This window comes from Trichechus manatus, unplaced genomic scaffold (genome assembly GCF_000243295.1).
Source record: "Trichechus manatus latirostris isolate Lorelei unplaced genomic scaffold, TriManLat1.0 scaffold00169, whole genome shotgun sequence".
Classification (NCBI taxonomy): domain Eukaryota; kingdom Metazoa; phylum Chordata; class Mammalia; order Sirenia; family Trichechidae; genus Trichechus; species Trichechus manatus.
This window is the reverse complement of record NW_004444105.1, coordinates 5,833,134-5,856,842: the sequence shown is the minus strand read 5'-3', so window position 1 is coordinate 5,856,842 and position 23,709 is coordinate 5,833,134. Positions and strand designations below refer to the sequence as shown.

General features: G+C 39.7%; 1 protein-coding gene across 1 annotated transcript in view; it reads right to left on the bottom strand.

Annotated features, from left to right (window-relative positions):
* Positions 1-14,518, bottom strand: part of CA13 (carbonic anhydrase 13) — a 71,978-nt gene extending 57,460 nt beyond the window's left edge. Inside the window, exons 1-2 of the mRNA XM_004386590.1 lie at positions 14,482-14,518; positions 5,882-6,079 (exon numbers count right to left, since the gene is read on the bottom strand). Of these exons, the coding sequence (XP_004386647.1) occupies positions 5,882-6,079; positions 14,482-14,518 (235 nt within the window). The remainder of the gene's footprint in view (positions 1-5,881; positions 6,080-14,481) is intronic.
* Between the last annotated feature and the right edge of the window lie 9,191 nt (positions 14,519-23,709).

Sequence of the window (23,709 nt, the reverse complement as noted above, 5' to 3'; positions counted from 1 at the left end):
GTTAATTTGTTCCCTCTCCAAGGCTGGGAGAATGGCTGAAGGCAAGTGACGGGTCCTACTTCTGGCCCAGGGGACTCGGCAATCACTGAAGCCATCCCAGACCCAGTGCAGAGCAGGGAGAGGGGAGGTAAATAGGAGAGAGGTTTTTCCCAAAGGGGGGTGTTTTTGATCCACGCGGCAGGCCAGACACAAGTACTTATCTTTCACCGATCGAGGGCTGCTTCTCACTGATTCCGGATACCCCAGTAGATTCTCTGCCGCTGGGTCTCTCCCAATGTGGAAAATGCCTCCCGAATGCCACTGCTTGCCTCACCACGCACATGAGCTGATCCGGCCTGAAGGGCTCCAGCTCCCACCAGGTCAGGTCTGGTGACTCCTCGCTGCTCCTGAACCATTTTTCTCTCCCTCCCCCTGCCACTCAGTCCAATTCCTCAACTTTGCCTTTGATGTTCAGGGCTCTTAGATTGTCATATATAATCGATTCACTTGTTTTTTCGGGTCTTTACTGTAAGAGGGACCACTGGAAGCATCTGACTACTCTATCATCTTGGCCCTGCCTCTTCTCATTCAGATTTTTTTTTTTAATCTATTGCAAATACTACATTTAAGCAAGAAGTCTACAGAGATTAACGAACCAGATTTAAATGCCATAAAACTTTAGGAAAAAATTGCTATCTCACTAAAAGGGCCTTTATAATTGAAGGTGGGAGAAAGATGTGGCAGTCTGCTTTGGTAGCGATTTACAGCCTTAGAAACTATGGGGTCGCTATGAGTCGGAATCGACTCAACAGCAGTGGTTTTACATACAGTAAAGACCAATAATGTTGTGAGACTGGAAATGTATGTACTTCTATATTGAATTTGACTTTTTAAAATTCAGTTAGTGATTTGTTAACCCTGCTTGTTTTCCTAAACTACACTGTAGTCAGCTGCTTTGCAATAATAAGCAAGGCTGGCAACAAGATCCAGAAGAAGTTAATTTAAAAATCAGCACATTTGTCTGCTATGCATTTACTGTCCATCCCACTAGGATACAAACTCCTTGAAGGCATAAAGTTCTTCTGTGTATCCCCAGTGCCTAGGGTGGTGCCTAGGTCAATAAATATTACTAGCATAAAATTAAGAGAGAGAAGCCACCTATAAAAGTACTTCTCCACAAACACTGGTTTGTAAGGTTGTTGCTGAGATTACCTGGGAATTGCTAAACAGCATGTTTTTAGGACTAGTTGCCATGAGTCAGAATCAACCCTACGGCAACTAACAACAGTGTATCTAAAGAAAGGTATGACCTCATCACTGTACAGTAAATTTGTTCTTGCAAGAAAGATTAAATTAACCTTTTCTTTACTTCATTTTTTTTTTTGATGGCATGCGTTTTCAGTATTGGAATGCATGCTTACTGATAAGTGTGTTTAAATTATTGGATGGTAATATGGATTTTGAGAAATATGATCTGGTAATAAAAGCCACCAATGAGGTGAGTGGCACTGTGGCACCACCGACCCATGGTATGACAATATACCAATGAGAGCTATAGAAATAATTTATTGCAGGCAACTTTCCATTAGGTTACATGGGGCGCCTCTGGTTTTCCACATATGACACAACAAAACAAAAATAAACCAATCAGGGCTCCCTAACTATCACACAGGAAAGCCACAATTATGCTTGCAAGCCTTATCTCACAGAAAAAAAGGGAAACAAGCCAAAAGTTCACAAGACTAACACAACCAGGAAGCATCACCTAACAGAATGCTCAACCTACACAACAATGAGGCTCCAACTCAGGTGTGCTGTTCACGCATTTCAAAAGGGACCCAACTTGACACTAAATGCATCAGAATGGGAATAATGCCTTACCTCTGAGGTCCAGAGGCATAAAAGATGGCTGGTAAACTTTTAACTCAATGGTAATGAAATTAACAGCAGATCTGTTTTGCTTGAAATCTAGGAAAAGAGGAACCAAAGAGCACAAACCTGCCAGTATTGTAAAATGAAAGAGAGAGACTAAAGAACATGGATGTTTCCAGTCACTAAGGATTGTATTCCTTATAAAGCCAGGAGACCCTGTGTTAAATTGGGTTTCTGTTATTCCGAGCAAGTTACTTTCTGATCATTCATTCATTCAGGAATTATTAAGAGCTTACTGTAGGCCAGTAAATGTTTTCAATACCAAGTATGCAATGATGAGCAAAGCTGTCCCTTAGCCTCAAGGAACTTAAAGTCTAGTGGAGAAATGAGACGATTTCAATAAAGTTTTATCAAGTATAATTTTTAGCTGGAAATCTTAGCTCCCATGGAGATCACACATCTAATGGAGGTCCCCCTATATCTTTTTCTGTTTTGTTTGTTTTTTAATATATAATTTAAGATCTTGTGAATTTGGTTGACTTCAGTCAGTTACCTAGAAGTACACTACGAGATCACAACTGAAAAATTGACAATTTCTAGTTTCTAAAGATAAAAATTAAGGAAAAAACACTGAATCCATAAAGTTACTGCTATTCCTAGAAGGCCTTTATTACCAAGAAGTCAGCTTCCTTCCCTATGACATCTTTTTTAAAATTTGGGCACACATCTCATCCACAGAAAGGCCATAGAACATTGCTGTTATTGTTGTTATTATTATGCCAGCACCATAACTTTAAAATTAAATGCTTAAGCAATAAATAATCCACCAACATGTTACTACTTAGGTGTTGAAATGTTAAATATTAATTGACTTCTGATAGTTGTAATTTTATTGGGGCTTTATGTGTGCTAATGCACTATGTACTTCCATGCCATATCACGGCATTTTTCAAGTCTTCCAAGAAACATATAAAAAACTTTTTTTTTAACTTAAAAACCAAGAAACCATTACCATCTAGTCAATTCTGACTCATAGTGACTGTACAGTACAAAGCAGAACTGCCCCATAGAGTTTCCAAGGCATGGCTGGTGGATTTGAACGGCTGACCTTTCAGTCAGCAGCTGAGCTCCTGAGTACCCACTATATGCCAGGTACCATGTTAGGTGGGTGAGTGAATAAGACATAGTGTTGTCCACAGGGAGCCTTTAGCTCAGTGGAAAGACAGAGAGGCCAATACAGTGTGGGAAGTACAGTGATAGGACAAGCCCAGGATGGCATGAGAGTCACAGCGGAGGTAGCAGAGACAGTCAGGTGAGTTTCCCAGAGGGGTAAGAACCTGTCTTGGTCCAGACAGACCAATACTGTGAGTGATAATAGCTTTGTCTTTCCTCATCAAATAACAATTTCCCCTGTTCTACTACAGCCAGTCGGAATTCTTCCTAAAGAATTTCACATCCAGCTGTCCGCTTTTTAAAGGACTATTAATTTCTAAAGGGCAGCTCCTCTCAGGATGTAGCTGCCCAGCTAAACAAGCACTCCAAAGGAGGAAGATTCTTGCCTTTGGTTTGGTTTGATTTACGGGACTAAAAGTTAATTTGCTCCCTAGTCGCTTCTTTATAAATTGGAAGCCGTTTTATTCCAATTAGTTTGCTACAGAAAGAATCTTTGTAATTTTTATAGTTAACCAAAGAAAAAGAAAAATAAGTTGCAACTTATTTTGCTTAACTATTGTGGTTCTATTTTTTAATTTATTTAACACCAAATATAACCACAAAACATTCCCTTTTGGTTTATCTTGAGGAAAAAAGAATGAGAATCATGGCCCATATTTATATAGCTTCTATCTCAGAGGAGTACAAAGTATATTATGGACATTTTCAATTAATTCTGGTAATTTCTTTGTGATCTAGATAGGAAAGAGATCTTTATTTTATGGGAAAGAGCACACACTAATGATCACAAACAAAGTGCCAAATCTGGAAACACAGACTAACTAATTCCATTGATTAACCTAGATAGAAGGAAAATAGAGGAGCCCTGGTGGCACAGTGGTTAAGCATTCGGCTACTAACCTAAAGGTCTGCGGTTCAAACCCACCTGCCTCTCCACAGAAGATGTGGCAGTCAGCTTCTGCCCTGGAAACCCTATGGGATAGTTTTACCCTGTCCTATGTGTCAGAATCATCTTGACAGCAATAGGTTTTTTGGTTTAAAGCGAAAATGAAAGAAAAAGATGGGGAGAAAGAAATGGAGAAAACAAAAACTTGGATCATCATAAAGCAAACTAGAGAAAGAATTTTACCACAAAAGATGTCTACATTTATAAAGAAGACGTAAAGTTTTAGGTGACATACAGTTTCATCATTTCTTATTTTAAAACTAGGAGTGATTAGCCTCAGGTTATTTTATGTTTACATTTTATAGACAATATCAAACTACGATTATGAGTGGTATAAACTTTGTATTTAGAAACCTTGAAGTATTTCTGCAATGAAACAATGACAACAACCACATCTATTAATATAAATTCACAAAACTGAGGGTTTCAAGGAAATGCAATTGAATATGTATACAAAACCCGACCAAAAAAACTTGAAAATACTATGTGTTCATCTATTTTAATGCATATTTTACAAAGCTCTGATGAAAATATATCACTTTTATGAATTTGATAAATAGAAGGAAGATATTTGTATGGGCTTATAATTTTTGCTATCTATAAAGTTTTACATAAGTTATTAAATATTACTAAACTAAATCTGAGCTTAATGAATAAGTGAAAATATTCTTCTAATTAAGGATTGTTCAATTTAATTATATTTTTCATTAATACATCAAATACAGCATCATCCTAATAGTAGACTAAAAATAAAAATTATTTGTCAGAAGCCTCAAAAAGTGTTCCAGAATATGATTCTCTCTAATTGTCGCCCTTATCTTACTTTTAAACTTCATATCATGTATTCCTTGGGCAATAGGTATGCTTGAAGAAGCATTACATGTTCATGTTAAGGAAATGCTATTTTCTACAATTCTTCGTTTAACTAATAAACTAACAAATAAAATGAAGTTTTATTTAATTGGTCCATCAGTTGTTCACATTATTAAAGACAGTACCCCATGAACAAATCAAACAAAACTTTTATGACAAGTCCTAGTAAAGTATTAATAAGAAACATACAATATATAAAAATGTTTCAAATATTCATTTTTTTCCTTCAAATATAACTTCTACCCCCCCACTCCATTGCAAATGTTCACTGTTAGGAGAGAATGGTATATAAATTTTGATATAAGCATAGCTGATAGAATCCAGCTTTCTAAGCAAGTATGTTAGATGTATATATTTTAACCTGGAAAGATGTCTATGAAATATTTTTAAATGCCGAATAAAAAGTTTCAGAGTAAATCAGCATTATTCCAAATTTATTTCTAAAAAGAAAAGGCAAAAACATAAAACAAATGATACATATGTGTGTATGTGCAGCTAAGTGCTGAAATATTATGAAAGAATGCACATCTGGTCGCTTTAGGAGAGGTTGTAGGGAGAAAGAGACTTAACAATTTTATCATACAATTCCATAATATCTTGTTTACTACTAGTGTGTATTGCTTTTGTAATTAAGAGAATAAGATATTAAGTCACGTGTACTAACCAGCATTACAGTGTTTGCAAATACTAAAATAATTATGACTAAAACTTTCCAAAAACAAATCAAGAATTGTTTATAAAATACTGTTAGAAATTAATATTTTCATAATGATAAATTCTAAATGAAGGTATAATAAGAAACTAAGATCATTTCAAAAATCATTCAACACATCCTTTTCTAAATACTCTTTTTCATCACTTCAAGATAAAATTATCTTAAGGCCTAAAAATATATGATATCTCCATTCACAAAAAGAAAAAAATACGCTTCAATTAGGCAAATTCCAAGTTTAGTTAAAGTACAATATGAAAGATAAGAAAGTGCAGTCCAGTTTCCAGTCCCCTTACCATACTTTAAAAAAAAAAAAAAAAGCCAACCTGATTTGTCTTCCGTATCATCAAAGCCAACACTGAAGGAATGGCCACTATTGCTGATGATTTTAGCTAAGCTTGGGTCATACTTGATAATAAGAGGTCGAAGAGAAGAGTCATATTTCACTTCTTTGGTTTTAATCTCAATCGGAGATTGATGATCCCCATCAGCAATAGGGAATAATTCATTCCAATGAATAGGACCTTAGATATAAAAGAACAAAAGAAAAGAACTAAGTTCCTTCATTCAACAAATATTTGTTGGGTACAATGCACTCTACTTGAGATTGAAGAAAAAACAAAGATTAATAAGATCCTTACCCTCAGGAGTTTAGAATCTCTTGTTTTTTATTTTTATAAGACTAGTTGTTTTTATTATAAATATGAAAAGCACTTGGTTTGCCTTAAATCATTATCATCATTAAATTAACCCTTGTAGATAAAAGAGTGTGTAGGTTTTATAAAGTACTTTTCAAGGGGTACTCTTCTACTCTACTAAACTAACAACAGCGCAATTCATCACAGAAAACAATGAGATTCAGTCTCAGCTTCAAGAATGAACTGTGGGATGGAGTGGGACCAAGATGGCGGAATAGCCAGACACTTCCAGTGGAACCTCTTACAACAAAGACCTGAAAAAAACAAGTGAATTGATTATATATGGCAATCTGGGAGCCCTGAACATCAAAGGCAGAGTTGAGGAACTGGACTAAGTGGCAGGGGGAGGGAGAGACGGTTCGGAAGCAGTGAGGAGTTGCCAGACCTGACCCGGTGAAAGCCTGAGCCCTTCAGGCCTGATCAGCTCGGGGGTGAGCGGTGAGGCAGGCAAGCAGCCATACTCGGGAGGCACGTTTTCCACACCGGGAGAGACCCAGCACCAGAGTCTACACGGCCACCCAGAACCAGTGAGAAGCAGCCCTCCACAAAAGATAAGTACAGTATGGGGAGAGCAGTTAGGGTCACAAAACAACGTACGTATAAATTTTTGTATGGTAAAAAATAAAAAAAAAGAAGAATGAACTGTAGTTACTCCAGAAGTGAACAAGTTTACATGCTGGGAGAATCAAAGGACCTAAGCAAGCTGTGTAGGAAAGAAAGGGAGTGGTTCTTAAAGATGCTATCCCTACTTCATTCTTCTATCACTGACTGGTATCTTCCAGTGCTACCCAGGCCTCAACTCAATTACATGTGATGTACAACAGGTATACCAGGGAAATATATAACTTTTTCTCATAGAATAATCCAAATATAATGACTCCACCGTGTCAAGAAATGTTTTGTTTTTGATTATCTGTGGTGGACTCAGGTTGCAATTTCTCTCTCTCTTTGTACACTGCAGAAGGCCCTTCTGTGCAGTGGTGTCACTGGAGTTGGTGTTACCCAGTGCAGTAACTCATGGTGTAACCTCCCCCATGGACCTCCTCCCATACCAGACCATACAAAATCTTTGGTAATGTTTTTTGTAGTAATGTTACTTGTAAATGGTAATTCACATATATCACTCCTTCTTTTCTTTTAATTACTACTTCATTCTCAAAAAAAGTTATTTATATAGGTTCACAAATACTAATTACTACAATATTGTAACTAAAACACCAAAAAATCTGACAAAATCAGCGAGTATAAAAGAAACACCAGCAGCAACAAAAACAATAGCACATGCTTGTAGTGCGTGCAGATGAAATCATGAGATTCAAAGCATCATGGTCATTGGGTAATAATGACAACTCTGACCAGAGCACATTAGAAGGTTTAAAAAGTAAATCAGCAAAAAGAGTTCTAGCCTTGTTGGTATATTGATACATGTAAGAGCTGGACTTACGAAAAATGTTTTTATTGTTACAACTACAAGGATGTTTTTATAGACAGTCATTTTGGTGTCACCCCCTCTGACAATGTCACTCAGTGCAGCCTGCACCCCCCCAGTGACGTCACTGCTTCTGTGGCTATTTTGCAAATGCTACATTTGAATTCCAACACAAGGAACAACTGTTATCCTGATCTTCTATTCAAAAAGTCAAAATTGCATCAAGTTCACAAATCAGAGACATGTTTGCTAAATTGATGTAAGCCAGCAAGCTGGCAACTCACTGGTCTATGCTCCTCCTTTCTCTGGGAGACTAAGTTCTGCCACACAATAAAATCAATGGCTGCAGCTTCATGTGAGCTCCAAGTCATTCTACAGATGTGAGTCACTTTATACGTTGTTGTTTTTGTTAGGTGCCATCAAGTCGGTTCCAACTTAGAGTGACCCTATGAACAACAGAACGGAATACTGCCTGGTCGTGGCCACCCTCACAATCATTGCTATGTTTTGCCCATTGTTGCAACCACTGAGTCAGTCCATCCTGTTGAGGGTTTTCCTTTTTTCCACCGAACCTCTACTTTACCAAGCATGGTATCCTTCTCCAGGACTGGACTTAAGTTGATTCCGACTCATAGTTACCCCATGTGAGAGTAGAACTGCCCCATATGGTTTTCTAGGCTGTAATCTTTACAGAAGGAGCCCTGGTGGCACAGTGGTTGAGCACTCGACTGCTAACCAGAAGGTCGGTGGTTTGAACCCACCAGCCGCTCTGCAGGAGAAAGATGTGGCAGTCTGCTTCTGTAAAGATTTACAGCCTTGGAAACTCTATGGGGTAGTTCTATCCTGTCCTATAGGCTCACCATGAGTCAGAACTGACTCAGTGCTGATGGGTTTTTTTGGTTTAATCTTTACAGAAGCAGATTGCCAGCCCTTTCTCCCATGGAGCTGATAGGTAGGTTCCAACAGCCAATCTCTTGATTAGCAGCCAAATGCTTTACCATTGCTCCACCAGGGCTCCTCCAAAAATCAAGTACTTATTAAAATGACACAGCATGACAATTAATTAAATATTTATTACTAACATCAATAACCATTTAAAGAAAGATAAATTTTAAGATTTAAAGAAATGCAAATATATCACAATAATCAACAGCTTTCAATTTCTTAATCCAAGACTGCTTATTACTCTTCATTTTTTCAAAGCAGAAAGCATAAATTCTTTCTTTCGCGTATGTCTCAGGTACAAGAAGACATAATAAATACATAAATGCACACATATCCTCTTGGAAGTCCTCTTGGGAATCTGGCACTTCGGATATCAAAGCAATTTGGGCATCAAAAGTCCTTGCTTACAGTTTATTTATGAGACAGCATTAAGCTTCCTTGTCAGCACTCACTTTTCTGAGTATTCTTTCTGTGTAACAATCTAGTTCCTTTTTCTTTTTTTCTGATGTGAAAAAAAAAAATCTATTTAACTGCTACAAAGGATGAGTTAATCTAATCAGAATTAGATTTCAAATATGCAATGCATGTGTCACAACATGTTGCTGACTTTTTTCCAATCAGGAAAGGGTTCCTCTCTCCTCCCAATTACTTTACTCTCCTATTTCCAGTTCTTTATGGCCAGAAATGTTTTTTTAAAGCAGAGGCAAGGCAAAATAAAGAAAAAATAATATTACTTTGCATCAAATACTCAATACTATCTATTAACCACTATGGTAGTTAAAAGCCCACCTCCCTCACCTTCTTTTTAAATTTTCCAAAACATTCAGCTTTAAACCCACTCACATGTGGGCTCGCTATGAGTCAGAATTGACTCAATGGCAACTGGGACTGGTAAACATAGTTCTTAAGTAGAGATACATGGTAGCTCCTCAGGTTGATTCAGGAACTTTTGAACATCCATGGTGATGTACAGTTTTCAGTGACTGTTACATTTCCTAAACTGAACCAATAAAATTATTCAAGGTTAGTCTCAGAAGTTGGGAAGTTTATGAGTGGTACACCCTTCCATGCTTCACCTTTTGATGTTCCATTTGATCATTGCTGTCATTCCAGGTTTAACTTTTCTTTTATCTGCCCATTCCCTGGTTTCTGCCAATAGCTCAACAGACAAAAGCAACAAAACTTGCCTAGTCAAGATACAACACATTTCCAATTAAGAATGTTGCCAAAGTTAATCTACTTAAAGGCCTGGTCCTCAGAAAGCAATTGCATCTAAAAGAAGGGACCTGCCCTACAATCCCAGTTGATATATGAATTCACTTTTTGTTAATGGCTTTTCTAAGATGGATTTTAAAATTTTCTGAATATGAGCTTCAATGGAGCCAATATTTTCTAACCTATTAAAGAGTAATCAATACCATTAATCAAAAATATCCTTTTTAACAGCAGTGAGGACGGAGTTGGCACCCAGTAACTGTTAAACAACAATAAAAATGATTCCAGCAGAGAAGGAAATTAAAAGAAACTTGTTTAGTGGGTTTTTTTTCCCCAAACATAAATTGGCAGTTAGCAAAACGTAAAATTTTAATTATGCTCTCAGTCACAAAAAAAAAAAATCCGCCTAACTCTACCTTTCATTATTAAAGTTCTAAGTTTCACCTGCTGCCATTTTTAAACTAGCATGTAAATCATAAACCTCAATTAGAAATGCAACTTTTCTGTTCCATTGTGAAAGTAAGCTTTCTATAAAATTTGATTATACAGTACTGTTCAGTAACATGCATGTTAATCCAGGAAAAGTATTTTATTAGTATTTGCCTTAGTTGCCTAGTGCTGCAATAATAGAAATACAAGTGGATGACTTTAACAAATAGAAATTTATTTTCTCAGAGTTTAGGAGGCTAGAAGTCTGAATTCAGAGTATCAGCTCTAGGGGAAGACTTTCTCTCTCTGCTGGCTCTGGAGGAAGGTCCTTGTTTCTTTGAGATTCTGCTCTTGAGTAATCTTCATGTGGCCTGGTAACTGTCTTAGTCATCTAGTGCTGCTATAACAGAAATACCACGGTGGATAGCTTTCACAAAGAGAAGTTTATTCTCTCATAGTCCAGTAGGCTAGAAGTCTGAATTCAGGGTGCTGGTTCCAGGGGAAGGCTTTCTCTCTCTGTCAGCTCTGGAGGAAGGTCCTTGTGATGCATCAGTCTTTCCTTGATCTGGGAGCATCTCAGCACAGGAACTTCAGGGCTAAAGGATGCGCTCTGCTCCTGGCACTGCTTTCTTGGTGATATGAGGTCTCCATGTCTCTCTGCTCACTTCTCTCTTTTATATCTCAAAAGAGACTGGCTTAAAACATTATCTAATCTTGCAGACCTCATCAATATAACTGCCACTAATTCATCTTAGTACATCACAGTGATAGGATTTATAACACATAAGAAAATCACATCAGATGACAAAATGGTAGACAATCATACAATACTGGGTATCATGACCTACCCAAGTTGACAGATGTTTTGGGGGGACACAGTTCAATCCATGACAGCATCTCTCCTCCCCCATCTCTGCTTCTCTCACTTGCTTGTTTAATCTCTTTATATCTCAAAAGAGACTGACTCAATACCCACCCCACACTAATCCTGTCTCATTAACATAACAAAGACAACTGGGATTATAATCACAGGCATAGAGGTTAGGATTTACAACACATCTTTTTGGGGGACACAATTCAATCCATAACATCTCACGCTTTGGCCAAAAAAAATTCATGTTCTTGCCACATCACATTATCCCAAACGTTTTAAATCACCTCCAAGTCCAAATTCCATCCAGGGGCAAAACTCCTCTTCATCTGTGAATTGGTGAAATCTAGAATACAAGTTATATGCTACCAAAGTACAATGATGGAAAAGGCACAAAGTAGACATTTCCATTACAAATGGGAGAAACTGGCGGGAAAGAAGGGAAAACAGGTACCGAGCAAGTTCAAAACCCAGCCGAACAGTTTACATTAGCTCTCAAGGCTTGAAAATAATCCTTTATTCTCTGAGACCATCTAGGCAATGGCCCCACCCTCCAGACTCTGGGTGTTGGCCACACCCTCTGGAGTCTAGGTGGAGGCCCTTCAGCCCTGGACTTCAAGTCTGCCTTCCAGGCCTTCCGGGATGGCAATTATGCTCCCTCAGCTTTAGGTGGCCCCATTCCCCTAGACCATCAGAGTAGTGACCCCACCGCCTCGGCCTTGACAGGCCCCATTCTTCTGCCCCTTAGGCATGGCAGCCCCACCCACTCAGCTTTGGCCCCATCCCCCTGGCACACCTTAACAGCAGCACCACACTCTGGAACCAAGCTGGGGAAGATCTCACTCTTTGAAACCTAGGAGGCTGTGGCCCCACCCTTTGAGATCTAGGAGACTGTGGGCCCACCCTTTGAAACTGAGAAAGCCCTGCTTCCTGTGTTCCTTCCAACAGTTCTGCTCCAGGGATGATCCTTTTCTTTTCTTGGAGGACAACAGATGTAGCTCCTTTGGCCTGTTTCCTTCCTGTAGAATTCCAAAGGGCAGACAGCGTTCTTTCCTTACATTCTTTCTCTGTCCCCTTCAGTCTGAGCTGATGGGTTTTCTGCTGTGGTAGGTGGTTACAGCCATCAGTCACAGGCTTACTCTCTTTAACAAAAGATTGGGTAGCCATGTCTTTGGTGAACGTTCTAGGACACCTGTCCTTAATTTGAACAACAGAATTTTCCAAATCTTTAAGTTCTGTCTTTATTTTGCACAGTTCATTTTTAAGTCCATCTCACTCCTCTCATGTTTTACTATATGTAACAAGGAGAAATCACATGGCCCCTTTAAGTTCTTTCTTAGAAATCTCATCAGCCAGATATCCAAGTTCATCACTTACGAGTTCTACCTTCCACCAAACATTTGAACATAATTCAGACAAGTTCTTCGCCACTGCATAAAAAGCATCACCCTTCCTTCACTGTCCAATCACAGGTTCATAATTTTCTTTTAAAGCTTCACCATAAGCATATCTAACATCCACATTTCTAGCAACATTCTGTTGCTGGCGCCATATGTATTCTTTAAGGTGACAGAGACTTTCTCTATAGCTCTCCTCATTTCCTTCTGAGCTCTCACCAAAATTTCCTTTGATGTCCACAATTCTACATTCTCTTCAGAGCAATCTAGGTTTTTACTATTAGGCACCTTAAAACTTTTCCAGCCCCTACCCATTACCCAATTCCAAAACCATCTCCACATTTCAGGTATCTGTTAGAGCAGTACCCCACTCTTCTGGTACCAAATTATGTCTTATCTAGCGTTGCTGTAACAGAAATATCACAAGTGGATGGGTTTAACAAACAGAAATTTATCTTCTCACAGTTCAGGAGGCTAGAAGTCCGAATTCAGGGTGCCAGTCCTAGGGGAAGGTTTTCTTCCTCTGTTGATTCTGGTGGAAGGTCCAGCTTCTGCTCCTGGGCGATCTTCTTCCCCCTTCTCTGCTTCTCTTAATTGCTTGTTCAATCTCTTTTACATCTCAAGAGAGATTGACTCAAAACCCATCCTACACAAATCCTGTCTCATTCACATAACAAAAACAACCCATTCCCAAGTGGGATTATAACCACAAGCATAGAGGTTAGGATTTACAACACATATTTTAAGGGAACACAATTCAATCAGTAACAGTGTTATTAATTAGTATTATTATTATACACAGCCCTCATTTTGACAGTCATTTCTTTAAAGCTTTCTTGATCCACTTAGCAATTATTTCAAAAAAATCATTATTTGAAATAACAAATTTAGTTTAACATAAAAACAATAAAAAAAGTTTACTTTTGATAATTTAGTATCTGCAAGAAGAAAAGAATACATTTTATTTTCATTGTATCTCCTATCAGTAAACACACTTTTACCAATGCCTTATTATTTCAATAATCCTCAGTCTGCAGGGATGAGGGTGCATGAGAGGAAGAAAAAGTGGAGAAGTAGCCCCCCAAAATAACTTCAATTCCCAGAGATAACCTAAAACCTTACTAAAGTCCACAGTAGTCGTCAACCAACTGCAAGTTGCTGTGGGAATATTTTATAGTAACAGCTATTAAAAAATTTGCAGTACTTTGTCAATAAACAACTTAATCTTCAGTGGTGCAATGCAAGTTATTAAGATTTCTTAATCGTATTTTCGAAGTTTTATGATTTGTTCCTCGTAAGTGATAGTGAACTTGCCCTCAATTCATCAAAGTATGTCGTAACGCTTCTAATCTCCATGCCTTTAATTGATAAGTGTTTATTACTAGGAAAAGTCCTGGCCTTTTCGAATGAAGGTGAGGAAATATATATGAAAACTGAGGGTTCAGGTAACCTTGAGAGGACCAACACACACCAACCCTCACTACTCCTACTACCAAAACCCCCCAAAATCAAACCCGTTGCAGTCGAGTCGATTCCCACTCATAGCGACCCTATAGGACAGAGCAGAGCTGCCTCACAGAGTTTCCAAGGAGCGGCTGGTGGGTTCGAACGGCCAACCGTTTGGTTTGCAGCCGAGCTCTTAACCACTGCACCACCAGGGCTCCCCCCTACTGCTATCCCCCGCAAAAAACGTTTTCCCTTCTACACTAAACTAACCCGGCCCTCCGCTTCCAGCATTCGGCTCCAGGGAGCGCGGCTCAATTTAAAGAGGAACAGAAAAGTTACTACAAGTGCAGGATCAGCAGTGTGTGGTCGGCGGGCGCCGAAGCATCTAGCCAGCACCCTCGGGCACCCACTGCGCAAAGTCCAGTCTGGACTGGTCTTGGCAGGGCTCGCCGTTCCCTGATCCCGACCCCCGCCCCGATCAGCGGAAGGCGCTCACCGTTGTGTTCGCCGTATCCCCAGATGAACCTAGACATGGTCCCTCGGGGTGGAAAGCAGTGGAAGAAGTGGCTGGGCGGCGACAGTGAGGGAGGGAAAGGGGCAAGCGCACGGGCAGGCTGGAGCCAGCCTGGGGCGGGGACTGCGGGGCCAGCCGGGCAGAAGTGGGAGCCCGTCATTCCGGGGCCAGGGCGCTGCCGGCCTTGTCCGCCAGGGGGCGGCAGAGCGCGTGGAAGGCGCCCCAGCGCGCGTGGGAAGGGTGACTGACTGGGGGGGAAGCTAGCCTGAATCCTAGGTAGAGAGTCCCGCGCACTCTTAGTTTGAATCCGGGAGTGGAAGATTGAGTTTGATAGAGAAAAAAAAATAAGAGGTTTTCCAGAGGGGATTTCCTGCCTTCTGGGAAATAGTCATCCTGGAGAGGAAAGTATTGCCTAGAGCGCTGACCTGGAAATGAGTCACCTGGGCCTGAAGCTGCCAGGCTGGGAGTTGGAGATTCTGGTGATGATGGCAAAGAGGTTGGTGATGGCGGTGATTACAAATGCAAAACAATAATCATAATGATAATAACAACCACAAAAATAATTTAGCTACTATTTATTAAGCTTTACCATGGGCGAGAATCTCGGTTAAGACATTGCCGATTAGATCCTCACAACACTTCCTTGGGGAAGATACTATAATATTCCTATTTAAGAGATGAGAGAAATGAGTCCTAAGAAAAACTCAGTAACCACTTCCAGCTCACATGGCTAAGAGAGGTCGGAGATTCCTTTTAAAGAGGAACAGATTCTGGCCCTCTTCCTCCGCTCGTCTTCCTCGCTCCCTCTAACTCTAACCTCCTGCAGGACTGTGACCGAGAGTGAGGGAAACAAACCCGGTAGCTGATACTTAGTCTAGAAATTCTGCTGCCCTTCCGCAGGATGGAGAAAAGCAAGTTTTCAGTCCATACATTTTGGATATTGATAGGCTTGCTGCCTTAAGACCAAAGGCCTTAGAGAGCCTTGACTCTCTGTACTGGGCTCCGAGTGAAAAATAAAGAGAACTCTCTGATCATCCGGGATTATATTACAGGATTTTTGATTATTGATTACTCATTCTGCCTGAGGGGTTGAGTTTGGGTCAATGTGAAATTCAAATTGAACTGTGCAGTGTTATGTATGGACAAATTTATGCCAAGAGCTTCCTAGTGGGACTAAGAAGAAAGGCCTGAAGATCTACTTCCAAAAATCAGCCAGTGAAAACCCTACGGATCACAATGGTGGGATCCGCAACTGATCATGGGAATGGCACAGGACGGGGCAGCGTCACATTCCCTTGTGCGTGGGCCCACCCAAAGGCAGCTAACAACAACAGGATTTAAAAAAAAAAAAAAACTAAAGACATGTAATGACCAAATGTAATGTGTGAACCTTGATTTGGAAAGAGTGGTAAAGATTTTCTGGGAATAATTGGGGAAATTTAAACATGGGCAACATATAGATATTAGTGAATTGATGTTATTTTTCTTAGATGTGATATTGGCATTGAGATCACACAGAAGAATGTCCTTCCTCTTAGGAGGTGAATTCTGAAGCATTAGGGCTAAAGTGCCTGGAAGACTGCAAATAACTTTCAAACATCTCAGTCAATAATTGGTGGATCTAGCTAAGGCTATTTGGGTGCTCATGATACTATTCTTAGAATTTTTCTGTAGATTTTAATTTTTTTCAAAAAACTGGGGGACAAAAAACTTCTACTTCCTCAAATCAATGGACCCATGAACTTGCTAAACAATCCTTCATAATTGTATGTGTGTTTTCTCCTTAACCAAGAGCCTCTGCCTCCAGGTTCACAGCCATCGAGTGTAAACAACTAAAGAAAGATTCACATTGACCAGAGAACCCAGGAATCCTGACCTAGGATATGGTCATCATCTCCACTTCACTCTTGAACCAGTTTTGTCCACTTCAAGCTTCGTTTGCAACAAAGCATGATTAAATCTACTCTCCTCTTCAGTGAATCTGACTCTGTAAATCAATAATGTGCAGCACTGATAAGTTATAAATCTAGCTACAGAAATACTTTAGTAACATAGATAAGGAAAGATCAAAGTATGAATTAATATGGGCACTTACAAGGGCATGTACATAGCCTCTTTCTCTGTGATGCACATTTTTCCAGCTCTTCCTTTTAGGAATTCTTAGTGTGAATCAGAAGTGGCTATATCATCTGATTTTTACAGAGCAAGAAACTAAGATGAGCATAGATCCCCAGTTACCTGAAGAGGCAAGCCCCACAGTCAAGGACATAGCCCCAATCTGCAGAGTCCCAAGTTCAACGTGCTCCCTATCTGTGCCTCGTTTCCATTCTTCATCAAGTCCTATGATTTTTGCAGCTGGGACTTATTGACCACAGGAATGCCTTATCATCTGATATCTCATGTGCAGTGTTGATTTTATGGAGTTGATACTTACACATGGTTTCCATTTCTGATTTCCCATTGCTAAGTTTAGGATTTTCTTGGTAAATTAGAGTGTCCTTGAAAAAGAGGAAGTCCTTCAACGAGATTGATTCACACAGTGGCTCCAACAATGGGCTTAAACATAGCAATGACTGTGAGGATGGCACATGACCAGGCAGTATTTCATTCTGTTGTGCACAGAGTCACAATGAGTTGGAACTGATTCAATGAAACCAACAACAACAACAACAAAAAGTTAGGATTGCATCTCCCAAGGAGACACTTGAGGCCCAAAGGGTTTAGAGGACTTGCTCAAGTGACAGATGTTCCATGCCAGGACAGGGATTCTGAGACTAGAGTTGAAAGGCAGCCTTCAATGAATCACCTCTCAAGTCACTTCTCAGATTATAGCTTTAGAAACTAGAGCCAAACATTTCTTCTGTCCTAAATTGTCAGACAACAGCACATTGTTAAAACCGTACATTCTACATTTTTTTTCTTTTATTTAATCTTAGACAGATTTCTAATAGAAATTTATACACACTCTATTTGGAAGTGTTTTGTATCTCATCTGAGCATATTATAAAAGTAGGTAAACTGTGATAGAGGAAAACAAGGAGAGCTAAGATTATTTATAAGGAAACGATGTTGTATAAACATCAGATCAATGTTGGAAAGTGCAGATAATTCAGGCCAAAATAACTTAGCTGTCCAAGAATTCAGTTAAGAGTCCCTTGGCTTGGAGTGAATATATCGACACCACTCTATTTCTGTCAACTCTTTGAAATATAAAAAGAGAAATTAGAGGTGCTAACAGGTATGTAGACAAGACAGTCTGTCATTAGCACTTATCAGGGTTATCTCCCCTCTTTTGTCCTCTAGGAAAGAGCATTTACACCTGGCCCCATCTCACTACCATGCAAGGCTTGATTGATCCTCACTCCAAGTTGCCCACTTGCATTCCACAATCCACCACTGGAAACATGCTGCACTAACCCTACCCACCTATCAAAACCTCCCCCTCCCACCAACCTTGTGCCATTATTTCCTTTATAACCTACATTACCAACCCCACTCCCTCTTCTTGGTCATTGCCATCAGCGTGCCAACATGCTATAGAATTTCCTATCTTTAGGGTGAAAATCCTTCCCTGAACTTACATTTCTCTTTTGCTACCCACCCAACCTCTCTGACATTTCTCAGGTTCTTCTTTCTGTATCCAGCCTTTAAATGCTTGCACCAGCTTACCAGTCATGTGAGTGAGCTACTCTGGAAGCTGATCCCCTAACCCAGCCAAGCCTTCAGATGACTATAGCCCCAGCCAACATCTGACTGAAACCTCATGAAAGAGCCTGAGCCAGAACGATCCAGCCAAATACCTTCAAAATTCCAGACCCACTGAAATCATGAGCTAGTAAATAAGGATTGTGGCTTTGAACAACTAGGTTTTGGTGGTGATTTTTTACTCAGCATTAGAAAACGAATGCAGCAGCTAACACAACCAGACGAAAGCCCTGACTTCATGGAACTTATACTTTAGCAAGGAGAGACAGATAATAAACAACATAAATAAAATATATGATGTTATACAGTGATAATGGAACAGCAGAGAAAGGAGGCAGGGATGTTGCGATTCGATGGCAACTAACAACAACAGTTAAAGGAAGAATTCATTGAAAACATGACATTTGAGAGAAGACCTGAAAGAGATGTGAGATAGAGCTGTGCACATATTGAGGGGGAGAGTGCTCCGGGCAGAAGGGTTGAGGAGCAGGAGAACACCTGACATGATTAAAGAGCAGTAAGAAAACCAGTGGAGTCCCTCGGTGGTGCAAATGGTTAGCAGTTCAAACATACACAGAGGCACCTCAGAAGAAAGGCCTGGTGATCTCCTTCTGAAAGAAACCAAGTAGGGCTAAAGTGATCTGAGCAAGGGGGAAGAATAGTAGATAAGAATAGAGAGATAACACTGGCAGTGGGGGCGAAGGGTGATCTGTAGGATTCACGGGCCATTGTAAATTCTTTGGCTTATACTCTGAGTGATGTAGGAACCTTGGAGAATTTTGTGCTGAGGAATAACATGATCTGATTGACATTTGGTAAGATCTCTCTGGCTGCTGGACTGAGTAGAGATTAAATCAGGGGGACCAGTTAGAAAGCTATTAAAATAATTCAGATGAAAGAAAGTTGATGGTGAGTAAGATCAGAATTCAATAATTAATTGGTGATTGTTCATTTTCTTCTTTACATTTTTTTGTATTTTCCAAATTTTCTACAACTTTTCATTACTTTTCTAATCTAAAAAGCAAAACAAATACTTTTTAAGGGGCCAAATGTTTGTGAAATATAGTCCTCAGTATTTTTTGCTGAATTAATCATAATATTAGATGTTCAGGTAATTTTTAGTAGGATCTCCATACAACAGGGTTGCTATAAAACAACACAAAGAAAAGAGAGTCAAAAACTGTTTGCTTTATTTTGTGTTAACTCTAAATGCAACAATTTCAACTGAAAAACCAAATCCTTGTTGAGCTTTAGAGAGCTTGAGAGTTTACATTATCAGTTCAACATGACAATTACAAAGTACAGAATTTTTTCAATTTTTACCTTTAAACACTGCTGAAATTTAGAATGTCAAATTGTAATTTCACAGCATACTCCCCTCTTTGCCTTTGCCAATTTTCCGAGTTTTAAACATGTACGTACTAAATATTTCACTATTCCTCTAATTTCTCACCATTATTGCATTTTAACCAAGCATCATAAAAAATGTGAAAGGACTTCATGTACTCTTTAAATATTTTTATTGCCTTTGTGATATGTATTTGACTGTGAAGCCAGGTAGTGCAATGTTTAAGAGATGGCTGCTAACCAAAAGGTCAGCAGTTCTAATCCACCAGCTACTCCTTGCAAACTCTATGGGGCAGTTCTGCTCTGTCCTACAGGGTCATTGCGAGTCGGAATCGACTCCACAGCAGCGGGTTTAGTTTTTGTTTGTTTGAGTCTTCAAATAGAAGCCCTGGTGGCGAAGTGGGTTAGGGGCTGAGCTTAACCAAAGGTCTTGGAGGTTGTAACTCACCAGCTGCTCCACAGCAGAAAGATATAGCAGGTGGCTTCCATAAAGATTTACAGCCTTGGAAAATCTATGGGGCAATTCTTCTCTGTTGGAGAGGGTCGCTATGAATCCATGAGTCAGAATAGACTCCACTGCAATGGGTTTGGTTTGGCTTTTGGTTAGCCTTCAAGTATTTCATATGTAAATCCCCCTTTGTGACTGTAATTAGTTAAGGTTCAAGATTTCTAGGCATTTGGCCAGGAAAGGACTCTGGATAAAATCAGTTTAATTAAATTAAAACATATTTGTGGTGCACCTATGATTTCCAGGGAATAGTGCTATAAGAACATAAAAAGTGTTTTTCTAGATATCTCTTACCTATTGTGGTTGAGTCGACTCTGACTGATAGTGACCCTATATCTTAGTCATGCTACTAGTAAGAGAGCAATACAATCATTTTATTGCCTACAATCCCTTGCCTGATTTTTATACCTCAGGTAATTTTACTTCATTAAACAAGTCTTTGCAATGTACCTCCAATGTATTAGAAATACATAATTCTGGATGGAAATGCAAAAGCGATTAAGTAATGGAGTCTGCCCCTGAAGAGTGCATGGACTCATTGAGAGACAAACACACATACCAGTAATATGTATTTGAACTATAGAAAATATACAGTGAAAAGTTAAAGCTTATTTCCTACCTCCTAAAGCTTTACAATAACCTGCTGATGTGAGTCATTTTTCCTTCACTACAAAGAGTTAATCACCTCTTTTGGTTTACTCGTTCTTATCCTCCGGGTATTTCAAGGAATGTGACCTGGATAGAAAGAAAGAGAACCCTGTTTGGTCTGCTCTACTTTCTTATGTAGAATATGTGATAAACTTTCACTATTAGTCTAAAAAGAAATGCTTCTATCACTGAGAGGTTAAAAAAAGAAAAAGACTCACCATTTCCACAATCATGAAAATTTTCATGATCTAGTTGGGTTCTGCAGATTTTATTTGGGGGTAGTTTACTATTTGACCCACATAGAAACTATACAGAAATGAAGAATGTAAACAATTTTTACTAATTCTTCCTCATGCATTGGCTACTCAGACCAACCATAGTAGATGCACATTGGTCCCTGGCTCTCCTCCTTATAAGGCCTCATGGTTTATTTTCTGGACCCCTGTCTTTTTGCCTTCAGCCTCTCCTTCCTCCAATCTACTTTTACACCATCACCAAAATTAGTTCCCTGCAACAAAACCATCTCCTGTAGGGGAGAAATTCTTCATTGCCTAAAGAATAAAACCCCAAAGTGTTGCCTGCATGTCTTCTTTCTTTCCTTCCTTCCCTCCTTTCTTTTCTTCTTTCTTCCTTCTCTTTTCCTCCTCCTTCCTTCCTTCCAATCAAAAAGCCATTAGGGTAACAATGCACAAGCACCAGAAGAGAGACTAGATAACTGGGAGCTCCTAAAAATCAAACACTTACGATTATCGAAAGACTTCACCAAAAGAGTAAAGAGACACCCTATAGACTGTGAAAAAAATTTAGGCTATGGCAAATCCAACCAACATCTAATCTCTAAAATCTACAAGATACTCCAAAACCTCAACAACAAAAAGACAAATAACCCAATTAAAAAATGGGCAAAGGATATGAACAGGCACTTCTCCAAAGAAGACATCCAGGCAGCTAACAGACACATGAAGAAATGCTCATGATCATTAGTCATTAGAGAAATGCAAACCAAAACTACAATGATATACCATCACACCCCAACAAGGCTAGCATTAATCCAAAAAATACAAAATAATAAATGCTGGAGAGGTTGTGGAGAGACTGGAACACTTATACACTGTTGGTGGGAATGTAAAATGGTACAACCACTTTGGAAATCGATTTGGTGCTTCCTTAAAAAGCTAGAAATAGGGATTTCCAGGCAACATGGTACTATAGGCAGAAGCACCATGCCGCTCTTCCACAGCAAAGATCCAAAAAACTAAGTCAAACAGAGTCACATGTCAATCCTGAAACCCTACGCATCAAATGAAGAGATAAAGAACTCAGCCAAGCACCAAATGAAATAAGAAACTGACAAAGAACAGAGAGTGAGGAGAGATATGTGCAGAGGTCCCCTATCAGCTACTGCAGCACAGATCCACCATCTTGGACTCTTATCAGAGATCACTGAACAAGGGGTACGAGAAAGCAGCTTCACAGAGCTTCCAGCAGGAGATAGAACAACCAGTAACCAGCGATATAGGCTTTCCCACCCCCACTTAGCCTTCTCTGCTTCCTGCAGCCACAGTCTCTTGGCCAGGAAGCACCAGCTTCACTCTAGTGTCACCTGGATTCCACCCGCCTGCACTGGCCAGCTCCCTGAGTGCCTTTTGTTGGCTGCTGGTGTAGCTTTTTTCCACTTCTTTAGATTTCTTCCTTACCTCTCACCACCTCCCCCTCCTTTCTCTCAAATACCTGGCTCCATGCACCATCTTTGCTTCTTCCTGAAAGGCTACGAAACACCGCTCAACTGTGAAACTGCTTCCTGGCCCGTGCCGCCACACTAGTGGGACCCTTGGGACTTTTTTGTTCGTTTGTTTGCTCTGATTTGTTCTGTTTTTGTTTGTTTGTTTGTTTTTTGTTTTCTCGGCTTGGGAGCCCCTTCCAGCCGGGCAGTACTACGCAGCTTGGAAGCTACCCCCTTACTCTGCGCAGACGCACAGGGACATCCCTGGGGGTATTTCTTTTTTCTTTTTGTTTTCGGTATTTTGTTTCCTTGTTTCGTTTTCTTCTCTTATTCCCTTTCTGTCTTTCTTCATTTCCAGTTTCTCAATTTATTTATTTTTTCTTTTACCCTTTCTCTTTTTTTTATTTTTGTTTTTCCCCATTTCTCAGTCTCTCATATCCCCACGACAATAGCAAGATCCCTTAGCACTCTTTTTTGTTTGTGTGTGTGTTTTTGGCTCCTGTTCCTCTCTCCTCTCTCTCATCTTTCCCATACACATCTTAGCTCCACACATCACAATCTACCCCCTCCTTCCTGCCTACCTGCACTGTGCGCTGAACATCACACTCCCAAGCAGCACAGGCACGACCTACTGGAACCTGCCCTACAGTGATTTCCAGTCCGCACTGTCAGCCCTGGTACGTGCCACAAACAACCCATCACAGCAACTCCCCTTCAGCTGGACCTGCCCTGCTGTACCATACCTGAGTGACTGACCCTGCCCACTGGACAAGGAGGTGAAAAGTATCGTGCCCACAGATGAGCAAACAACAAAGAATGCACAGCCTGCCAGCTCAGACGTAACAAAATAAAACAAAAAAGCAGGATGAAACAAACAAATCTACAATCAATAAACGAGGAAAATAACCACTGAATGCCCCAAAGACAGCAGACAATATCAAAACATTTACAAAAACAGAACAGGATCATTCCAGTAGGGGTCCAAAATAAAACACCAGATGACCTTCCAGTAGAAGAAAAGGCAACAGACATAACTGATAGGGAATTCAAATCTCTAATATCCAGAATTATCAAAGAGTTGAAGCAAAAAGCAGACAAAAATGAGGAAAAAATAGACAAATTCATGGAAAATACAGACAAAAAAATGGAAGAATTCAAGAAAATAATACAGAAACAAAATGCTAAAATAAATTCACAACTAGAAATCATACAAAAACAACAATTAGAAATCCAAAAGATAAACAAGATTTCAGAAATGGACAGTGTCATAGGATCAGCG